This window comes from Vanessa atalanta, chromosome 2 (assembly GCF_905147765.1).
Source record: "Vanessa atalanta chromosome 2, ilVanAtal1.2, whole genome shotgun sequence".
In the NCBI taxonomy this organism is placed as follows: domain Eukaryota; kingdom Metazoa; phylum Arthropoda; class Insecta; order Lepidoptera; family Nymphalidae; genus Vanessa; species Vanessa atalanta.
Genome location: NC_061872.1, coordinates 5,723,554 through 5,734,836, shown reverse-complemented (window position 1 = coordinate 5,734,836; position 11,283 = coordinate 5,723,554). Strand labels below are relative to the sequence as shown.

General features: G+C 32.1%; 2 protein-coding genes across 5 annotated transcripts; one reads left to right on the top strand and one right to left on the bottom strand.

Moving 5' to 3' along the window:
• Positions 1–2: 2 nt before the first annotated feature.
• On the bottom strand, positions 3–7,306 carry LOC125071011 (GATA zinc finger domain-containing protein 7). Of its 3 annotated transcripts, none has more exons than XM_047681061.1 (8): positions 6,830–7,306; positions 6,619–6,753; positions 3,294–6,395; positions 2,568–2,700; positions 2,339–2,435; positions 2,165–2,245; positions 1,573–1,728; positions 3–795 (listed from the first exon to the last, which is right to left on the bottom strand). In XM_047681061.1, the coding sequence occupies exons 1-8, from the start codon at positions 7,094–7,096 to the stop codon at positions 648–650; spliced, it is 4,119 nt and encodes a 1,372-aa protein (XP_047537017.1). In that variant the 5' UTR covers positions 7,097–7,306; the 3' UTR covers positions 3–647. The 3 variants fall into 3 exon arrangements, with proteins under 3 accessions (XP_047537017.1, XP_047537025.1, XP_047537033.1); XM_047681069.1 differs by having other exon boundaries at positions 3–792; XM_047681077.1 differs by having other exon boundaries at positions 1,573–1,704.
• Positions 7,307–7,604: 298 nt separating this feature from the next.
• LOC125075688 (prenylated Rab acceptor protein 1) lies at positions 7,605–11,266 on the top strand. Of its 2 annotated transcripts, none has more exons than XM_047687409.1 (6): positions 7,605–7,758; positions 8,363–8,465; positions 8,894–8,997; positions 9,223–9,307; positions 9,628–9,736; positions 10,476–11,266. In XM_047687409.1, the coding sequence occupies exons 1-6, from the start codon at positions 7,688–7,690 to the stop codon at positions 10,574–10,576; spliced, it is 573 nt and encodes a 190-aa protein (XP_047543365.1). In that variant the 5' UTR covers positions 7,605–7,687; the 3' UTR covers positions 10,577–11,266. The 2 variants fall into 2 exon arrangements, with proteins under 2 accessions (XP_047543365.1, XP_047543356.1); XM_047687400.1 differs by having other exon boundaries at positions 7,605–7,779.
• Positions 11,267–11,283: the final 17 nt, after the last annotated feature.

The following is an 11,283-nucleotide window of genomic DNA, read 5'->3' as shown; positions in this document are numbered from 1 at the left end:
AAAAAGTCATTTCGTGTTTATTGGTAAATCAATTACCACATATTCTTATAAAATATCGATAGTTACATAGTCACTAAGTCATAACGGAAATATTTTCCAATATCCAAGTGTATTTCTTAATGGAAAATATGGAATTTGCTTAGGTCTAATTTACAGCAAAGCCATTACGATATCTAATATTTACAAATCGAAAAAAAAAAAACAAAGATCACAAGTTGACACCTTCGAGTTACTGATTGAAACATTTCAACTGTATCGAATCATAAATGCTATATAAAGTCCGAGCTTTTTACATCTAGAGGGATGTGCGGTTGATATTATTATTTAATCATCTTTACAAATTACCAACGTAATCTTGATCAATTTCCAATTATAAAAACCAACATTAATTCATAATATGTATGAATTACTATGAACTTTAACAACTATTACATTTCTCTTACTAGAATAATAGTTACAGAAAAAATGCGTAGAACAATTTTGCCGCTATATGTAAAGAAACAACTCTATACGCTTACTACGTAGCAGGTTTCAAATAATATAAATTTTGATAAATAGTTAATCCAGCAACCATTAGTTTAAAGTCCAAAACACTTCAAGAGGTATCACGACGAGGACGAGTTGGTAATTTTTTAAGTGTGTGTGATTTAGCGATGTCTTCCTCTAGCACTGTAGTGATTACTAGCCCCATCCCGGCTGTATCGACGCTCCTTGCGCTCACGGGAACCTCGGGACTTGTCCCGTCGGTCATGATCGCGAGATCTCTCCTTCTCGCGGGATGTGTCATGACTCCTACTAACGAAGTCAATTAAATTGATTAATTTTGTTGTTATATCATTAATATACAAAATATGTACTATAATAAACAAATTTTCTATCTTTGCTAATATTAAAATAATTTATTTTACAGACAGTTTCTTCACGATGTCTTTAATTATTGCCGACACCAAAATTAGTTCTAAATAATATATATTACTTAAATAACTGTCCTAAGTATTATCCCTACATTTATTGAGCAAAATATTATGCTACATCTTAAGGCTTCGACTCGCTTATCACTCCCACATAATTGTGTCAATTACCATGTTTCTTTAACGGGATTCATTTGTAAACTTATAATAAAATAAATCTTATACTTTTATTAATTTAATTTATTTTGTATCGACTGGTATTATTTTAGTACAACACATGTCAAAACTGTGTGTTATGGACAGATAAGCAATAAAATATACTAGCCGAACCTGAGGCTTTACTCGCGCGAAGTTTATAAAACGTTACCAATAACACACAAACCGTCACCCCCTCTTACCTACGCTCTCTCGAAGGGTAAATTAAAAATAAGTAGGCTATGTCCTTCAACCTATCTCAAGGTTCAAACTATCTCCGTACCATATTTCATCGAAATCGGTTCAGCGGTTTAAGCTTCAAGAGGTAACGGGCAGAGTTACTTTCGCATTTATAACATTAGTATAGATAACTCTGGAAGTTTACAACTATTTATTTTAAGATATAAATTAAGTTAGTTATTTCTAGTACCCAAACATATACGAGTACATAAACAAAACTACGAACCTGGTTTCTCCACCGGACCTGCTGTCTCGCGACTTCCGTCGGGAGGGGATGCTCGCTGAGCGAGATCGTGGCGATCGCGACCTCGAGCGCGACTTACGGCCTCTCGGCGACCCGTGCTGCGATTCCCGCTCACTGTTTAAGTTAAAATCATCGAATCTGAAATAATTATCGATATGAGGATTTAATAAAAATAACAATACATAAATATCTGTCTGACAAAAAATATATTTTCTCGGTTCTTACTTCTTTAAGACTTATTAAATGATAATAATGGACAGATATTTGTATGCTTTTTGTTATTAGTTTGCAGCGTCGTTAGTTTTTTTTAAGATATTTTATGATTTTTAAACATGTAACAATATGATAGCTGCGATAATTCAAATTGTACAATCATACTATGTTATTTTTCCTAAGATAATTGGAAAATGCTCTACTAAGCTTACAATAAAACATGTTGTAAATGTTCTAAATGCAAATAAACTACTACTTCTCGATATAGTAACATATCAGAGAGGATTGATGTTTTATCACTTCTCATAAAATGAGGTTCAACGACAGCTAAATAGTCATCTTTTTCATGTTATTTACTTACTTGTTTTTGGGCGTTTGCGAGGAACTGTGACTAGAACTGGAACTCGATGAAGAAGTGGATGATGATGACGAACTTCTCGATCTACAACGATAACATATTTATATTAAAAAAAAAAACAATTATTTACCCTTAATAATAAGATTATAAATAACTTAATGACCAAACAAAGCTTACCTTTTTTTACTTTTTGTTTCTGTTCTTCCATTTTTGTCTATAGTATTAGAGCTATCGTCTTTAGGGCTTTCATTGTCTTTCTGTTTATCGTCATTAGCTGGAATGTAAGTTATGTATAATTAATAGTCTATTCGGGCTGTAACGGACTATTCGGACTATATTATATTATTTTTATTAGTTTTTAAACCTAACAAAACACTAAGTACATCGCAAAATCAACACCGCTAACCCATTTTGGAAGAGTTGCCCTGTTCCCCATCGCTGCCCCATAGATCATACTTAGAGAGATCAGCTTCATCCCCTGACTCTTCCTCGTCGTCCTCCTCCCCAGCCTCGCCTTCTTGAGAACCAGATGGCTTAGTCTGCAACAAATGGAACTCTCAATATCTTCCCACCAGTTTGCCAACGTAAAGACATATTTTTAAATATCATGCTATCATAAAAAAATGTATATTATAAAAAAATATTTCCAAAGTTAATTTTAAATTGAATAATACGTTAAGAGCGTTTATCAAAATCACCGCTGCTTTAGCACTTACGGGCCGTTAATCCGCATGTATGTTCAATCTCAAGACATCAGTCTTATGACTTATAATGAAAAATCTTGATTAATTATATTTAAATAATATACTAAACCATAATCAAAATATACTGAAGTAATGAACTATTTGATAATAACATATTGAGTGTCTTTCAGTGATCGATATTCTAGTAAATTGTATTTAATACTATTATTAAATTAAGTAATTTTATTGGTTTTTGTCTTGACCAAAATAAAGCTCACAAGCTCACTTTTTAAAAATAAGAAAATGTATAATGAATTGTATTGAAAAGTGTCCTATCTTTGTCGAAATCTAGTAAACGCTCTTAATTATATTTATTTTCTATATTATATAATAGCATGACATGTTACAAATAATATATCTTCACACTCTTCAATATGTTTCATACAAACCTTTTTCTTTCGTTTGACTCTTTTCCCTTCACCAGTCTTGGCATTCTTGTCTGGCTGTTTGACTGACAATTTCAATCTATTTAACAAAATGGGTTTCGGCAATGCAAAGCTCTTAAAATTCCCTATCACTGGCGCATTCTCATTTAAATGTGTCGTTTGATTTTTGATGTCATTTGTATTTTTAAGATTAATGTTTAGTTTTGTGTTAACATTCGGCGGTAGTGAAACTGGTCCCGGATCAAAAATATCACTTAAAAAAGAAGTATCACCAGTGTTTCCATCTAATTTTTCTAATTCTCTTTCTATACTTTCATCTTGATTTGATTCTTTCTCCCAATCTTCATCATTAGTTAAATTAATTGTTTCTAATGTTCCCTCTTCAATGTGATTTCCATTATGCTGGCAACTAGCTGTTTGTTTATGATTTATATTATCACTTGGCCGTTGAGACATTTGTTGTAAATTTTGGAGAGCGAGTAGAAGTGTATTTGTATTTATATTTGATAATATGTTTGAAAGATCAAAAGGCATAGTGTTTTGTTGCATTTGAGATTTATTAACGTCATTATTTATTGCACCTTTTGACGGGTTTTCTATCATTTGTTTCATTGGTGATCTATTGACTGGCTCATGTTTTTCTCCACATATTTGATTCAATTTTAAAGTATCTTTTCGGTTATCTGCTCTAATAGTTATTGATTCCAATACATGTACTCTTTTCGATGGACTTACTACTTTAGGCTTTATTTCAGGTGCCGGTGGCGACAAAAATAATTCTTTATTTTCTGTGGTACATTTCATTTCACATCGTTCTATCAGATTGGTTTGTGGTTTATTTATAATGGAATTCGGTTTAATAGATTGTGGTTTATTTAAATTTTCATTTGATTCCCTTTTCTTTAATACTGAAGTTATAGATACGGGTGTAGTGGACATATCATTAGTAATTAATTGTTCGTCATTTTCTTGCAAGTCTTTTAGTAAACCTAATAACATATCGCGTTTATCTGTTATAATATTTTCGTTCACTATATTTGTTTCCGTCGTGTTTTGCGCATCTGAACTTGTACCATATAACATATTTGTCATAGGACTCTCGGAGCGTATTGATCCAATATTAGGCGGTGATGGTGTACGCTTACAATGTATACTCTCAAGTGACACATCAATTGAGTCAGAATTTTTATAAAGAGCGTCATCATCCTCATCCCATTCTGTTTCGTACTTTTTTCGGGCACTGTCAAAATTAGCTATATCATTGTTTCTCTCAGGATTTTCTGGTTCATGTTCGTTATTGCCAAAAATGTCCATGATACTTTTATTTTTTACAGTCGTATTCGATTGAACAATGTCAAAAACGCGAGACGAATTTTCAGATGATTTCAAAACATTTGTTACTATTTCCATTGGCTTATCAAATGGCATGTATTGATCTGCTATTACACAACTATCAATTTCATCTTTAGTAAAGTCCTCAATTCGCCTTTCTAAGCCTGGAACCTGTGCAACGTATCCTTGGGAATCTATGTAGTTTGTAGTTGGATTTTCAACAATAATATCTTTATGTTCTCTAGTGGTTTTTTTTGGTGTATTTGAAAATGCATTTCCATTACCCTTCGCCCAAAATCCTCTTTTCTTTACATTATTTTTAAAATCCTGGTAATTGTTTTTGACCTTCGCACCCAGCTTTGTAGGCACATATTCACTGGAGTAGCCATCGGTGTCCAGTGTATGTGTATCTTGAGTTCTTTGATTTACACTCATATTTTGGAAATTGGACAAGTAAATGTTTCCTGTCACTAATGGGGACTGTTCTTTTAATTTTAGAGTGCTATATCCTTGAAATGGCTGATTCTCAACAGGTATATATGAATTAACTTCATTAGAAGGAATAGTACGTTTTTTTACCTTCCGCTTAACTTTCCTTCCATCACCAAAAATACGAGACCGAAAGTCTACCTCATCACTATTATATGAAATTGATTCTGAATCAGAGTCACAAATTGACTGCCGTGCATTATTTGGTTTTACAGAAGTGCTCTTTCTTGCATTTAAAGTTTTTGAATTTAGTTGCTCCAATTCTGATTCGGGATAGTTGGAATCTTGACTATCACAGGAACTGGATCTTGTTCGATGATGCGTTGATGCTGAGTGACTTCTGCCTTGTGAAAGCCTTTCATCTACAGTGCTCACAGAACCACCCGTGGGTCTTGTTTCATTATCAATACCACTGATATGTAAAGTATCTGTGCTAACACTGTTTTGCCTTAAACCAAAGATAGCCTGATTATTGACCTCTTGATTTTTAGAACAATCCTCATCACTGTCCGATATTATGGCAATTTCATCAGGATTAGGAAGTTTGTGGGATATCTTGTTTTTACAAGGAGTAGGTGTAACAACTTGGTTGTTAAAAGGTCTTTCAGGATCCTTCTTAGGTATCTCTAAGTGTGAATCTACCAAACATCCAGTTGCCAGAAGTCTTTGCCTCCAAGCAAAAATTGTCTTAAAGTCTGGTGCTGGCTTGTCATACAATGATTCAAATTTATCTGTACTAATTTTACAGTTGTTATAAACTATAGCAAAAGCAGCTGCTTTAACTCTTTCTTCAACAGTATATATCACCTCGAAATCTTCAGCTGGATTTGAGCCCGTAAACTTATAGACTACATCATTATTAGTAGATGAAACCCTATTTTCCATGACTGGGTTATAAGATTTTAAAGCTGGTGAAACACTACTCTCATTCCTACTTTTCTTTGAACTGGTGTCATAGCCTGAAGACCCCGTGTGATCTTTATCACCTATACTGGAAAAACGTTTACGTTGAATCCCATTAGTCTTGTATGGTGGAATGTTTAATTCTTGTCTGTAAAAATTAGGTTGATTTTGAAATTGATTCTGATTTAATGCCATTCTGTTGAGTGGAGGAAAGTCGCATACTGAACCATCACTAAGACTGCCATTTACTTTTTCAGGAATATTGTTGATTGGTAATGATATATTCGAAACTGGTACCGGCATAACAATGTCCATATTTATTTCCTTCTGCAGCATCGTTGATGGCAACTTTTTGTTTACAGGTCCTTCAGTGATGCCAACCTGAAGGCAGGAAAAATTATCTCCACTTTAATAATGATGTGCTTCAAAATTTATTTCACTTAGCAGTTAACATAAGTCTTCTTAGCTTCAAATTCCATTATCTGCCATTTTTTTAATAGGTATACAATACAATCAGCGGTTTATGTTTACACTGTTAGAACATTAAAATTTCTTGCCATTAAGGTTGTTAATGTTAATTTTAAATGAAATAAAATATCCATACCTTTTCTTCTGACTTCGTTTTTCGCTTCTTTCTCCCAAATTCGTCATATTCGTCGTCTGAAGAAGATTCTCTTCTACGATATTCGACTACACCTCGTTCATTGTAGCCTCCCCCGTAACCAGTACGGGCTTCAACCTGAAATTAAATTGAAATTAATTTATGAAAAACGCTTGAATATAATAAGAATGAAATAATAATTAAAAGTACTGACCTCTCCAAATTTGGGCGCATTACAAACATTACAAGTCTGCCGCCGGGCCCAGTTGACATTGGCGCATTTGTTACACTGCCAGTCGTCCGCATTAAAAAGTCCGCGGGATTTTTCAGCAGCTGACTTTCCAATTTCAGTACCAAGTTTCTTTTTAAAAGGTTTTGCTGCATTTGGTCTTTCCTTATTGCAACGGTAGCAAGAATTTCGTCGTGCGAAATTTATATTCCCACAATTCGGGTCGCTACATATCCAATCACCGTCGTTCATTTTGTTTTGGCAGAAAATTGCAACTCCTAAATTGAATACATTGTCACCATATCACTACTAAAATCAATTTACACAAACTTTACCGAACAAAGCATGTCGACATGTAAATAAAAGACAAATTGACAGAAATCGCCACTTTCAAAGAAAACCAAGCACTCTTTCGTAAGAAAAGCAACCAAGATCAAGCTTTATGGCAGCCATGATATGACGCAAAAGTTGGACTTCCTTTCTTAAATCCATAGACATTTAAGACAATCCTAAAATTAACTTCCGTTATATTGTAAGCACAAACAGAGCACAAGTTCTAATAATTGCATAAAAATAAGCAATTATAATTTTATGATTGTATATATTGGAGCCTACAATCCACATGCTTAAAAATCCATTAATCAAAATAGTGCTTGAAATTTTAATTCACTTTTCTTTTAATATAGCCTATTAGAAACTGACAGCAAATACAAGGTTAATAACAAAACTGACGTCTCACATGTCAAACTTGACATTGGCAAACTTACAGTATATTGTGTTTACGTTACACACTATTTTTCTTGATTTCTAAGAAAAGACAAATATAATATAATAAAGCAGAAAATGGCCGAAAATGTAAATATTGATCTGTCAGGGGAAATTAATGCTACTACAGAAAAGAAAGGATTACAAAAGTATGTGAATGAAATGGAATTGTAAGTCTTACTAACAAATTGTTCGAATGCTACGTGGTTTGTTATCATTTAAGCTTTTTAAAATGATTTTATTTTGTATTGGCTTATAATTTTTATATTCAGTGCATTATATTAGGTAAATAATATAAAACAAAAATATTTTATTTTATATTTCCTTAATTTTCGTAGTTAGTGCATTACATTAGGTAAATGGTTTAAATTATCCAGATTTATGGGTTGTTGAGATTGTAAAATCCTAGGAAAAATGTTTATGTAAATGTGTACATGAAGAAAAGAAGCTAGAAAGCAAATACATAATAGCAGAAACACGAGCTAGAAATCATTTAATAATAAATAGATTTAACATTATAAAGCAAAATAGATAGCACCTGTAGCATTTTGAAACAGTATGTTCATTAAGTTTCATGTGAATTTTGAATAAGTTCTACCTTTTTCTGTTTGACTATTAGAAACAGAGAAATGGAATGAGTTTTATTAAGAGATATTTTTTTATTTAAATAAACTTGTCACTAACAATTATTACATTTATTAAATATTTTTTATCAATTGCAGGCTAATAAATTTTTAAATGTGTACTTTTAAGATTGATTCAACATGTCCGGAGTGGTGCAGGCCCTGCCTTGGTAATGGGAGTGTTATCTTCACGCAGAGCTTGGACACAATTTGTTGCCACTGAGAATTTCAAAGTAAAGTATATTCAAACCAAATGACTTTGTGACAATAATTAATTAGCTCCATATGTATGTCTCATAAGTTTATGTAACAATATTAGTACATGACTTACAGGCTGGTATATGTTATCCCAAATGTGTACATTTTTGCACTGTTTTACTTAACTGAAAGTCTGAGATGAAAAAAATTATATAGCTAGTTTTTGAGCATGTTTATTTGCCTTACTTATATATATACTGAGCATGAATAACCAGCGTGTTCCTATAAGAATACAATTAATTTCTTAAATAATAATTTTTATGAAAATTTAACACTTCAAAGTAATAAATGTGTAAAGTTTCTTCTAAACTCTTTTATAGATATTAGATATCATGATTCCCTCAATTAAGACAGTTATTTAATTTTATTATTACATTTATCTAATTATAGCACTCTTTTGCAGGTCCCAGCCTCCCTGCCAAGATTATCACGAAGATTTTATCGTAATGTGGAATATTTTCAGGCGAATTACCTTATTGTGTTTTTGGGATTATTTGCTTATTGTTTGTGAGTAATATAATTTTTCTTTGATGTAGAATTGTATATAACTATGAGAGGAGGAAGTCTATCTATATGAATAATGTTGTGCACCAGAAAATTCATTTATTTTACCTCTTCAACTTAAATAATACCATTAAGTAGGTTTACCAAGATTGATCCACAATATCTCCATTGATATTATTATAGTTTACTTAGGAGTACATAACATTGATGATTTAATATCAATTTCAGAATAACCTCACCATTACTTTTGATTGCCATGGTAGCGAGCTTCTTTGGATACCGAAAACTTACCTCAGGACCTAACACTTGGAAGGTACAGAATAAATCAGTATATATTATCATGAATAATAATCATACTTTATTAATTGTATTATAATATTAACAAGTAAAAATAAATTTTCAGCCACAAGTAAGTGACATCTACCATGCAAGAACACTTTTATTTTCAATTGCATTATTTTTAATCACCTATCACATTTAACTGATATTTCAATTTCCTTTGTGTCTTCTCCATCCAATCCTATATGGACTACGTAATCTGTGCCCTGTTTGAACAAGTAATAACCATGAAGCTAAATTAATTGAATTGTGATTTTTTTTTTCTATATCCTATAACTCTTTTCTGAATCTTAGATTGGTGGTTGGGAACTGAGTAAGACTCAACAGTATGGAGTAGCAGCGGCTGGATCTATGGCACTTTGTTGGTTAGCGGGCGCCGGTGCGGTCCTCTTTTGGGTGTTAGGTGAGATGAAATAATTGTTTAATTATTTATTTACGAGTCAGTTTCACGAGTTTCTATCATAAACTCATTAATTTGTACGCTTTTAATAATGTAGTAGATATGTATATATTTGAGACAAAATAATTTTAAAAATACAGTTATATTAAAAAATAATCTTGTACGAAGTAGGGACTGGTAATTCTATAACAATATAATAATTAATCAACAAGGAAATAATTTCGCCCGCCATCTCGGAAAATCCTTCATGTAGCAAAAACCCGCTTATGACGATTTACAGTTGCCTCGCTGCCTCGTCACTCAGAAATGCGGTATCAAGATCAAGATTTGTCATTGCTTACTAGACAAGTGGTAAAGTGACGTATTGTCTTAATCTTAATGTTTACTTCACCGAAAGGGATAATACGAAAACTTGACCGGAATTGATTAAACTTAACATTCGTTCCTATGAATGCAGGTGCGGAAATTATTACTACTTTAGGCTTTTACGCGGTTCTGTCCTCTGTTCTAAAATAATCCGATTTTACTAGAAAATATAAATTAATATTATGTTTATGTACCAATTAAGGGTTGTATTAAACCACCATAAAATATGATTTATTTTAAGCAAAATACAAATTAATTCGTACTGGAATCACTGATTAATACAAAAATCTTTCATTATAAATTGTATCATCTTAATAATCTATATGATGAAGGCAATGTGAAATAAATCCTAAATTCCTAATGTCTATTATTTCAGGGGCTACCGTGACCGTGGTTGCTCTGCACGCAAGCTTCTTTGACGCTGAAACCTTACCGAGTTCCGATCTTGAACAGTTTCCAATGGTGGAGCAAGTGTGACACGGCCACCTGCCGCTCTTCCTGCCGCCGCCCGCCAATTTCCCCCACCAAGCAAGTGCAAATTGGCAACAAGCGAGCCGAACTCTTATCGAAAGCGATATTATTAATTAATATGTAGTTAATACGTATAACTTAAGTACTTATATTAAAATGTAATTTTTGCAAATATTTTATAATATAGATAATATAAAAGGAATAGATCATTTGAGATTATATAAATATTTGAAATGTTATTTTTTTTTGTCATTCGTATTTCAAAAATTATACTAGCACAATTATGTGCCAGTATTAAAACGTTGCGGTCATTTTATATGGCAGTGTTGCCTGTTATTATATTTAGTGAAATTTATACTAAAAAAATGTCTAGTTAAGAGTTGTTGTAAGTGAAACCGAATAATTATTCGTCTCCTAATTATAATTGATGCTACCTACTGAATATTACAAACAACTTTAAAGCTTAAAGGAGAATGAAATTATTTGTCAATTTAATTGCTTTTGAATTGACCTTATTTTTGCCAAAGCACAAAAATAAATATTGTTTGTTATAATGTAAATATAGGTAATTAATTAAGCTTTAAATTATTTATTCTTAACATAATTTCGAAACATGTAATTTACACTCGCAATATATTATGTACAATATTTATATTTGATTACATTTCTTAAATAAATATTTTTGTCGAAAGCAATTTTAAATATCTATCTAC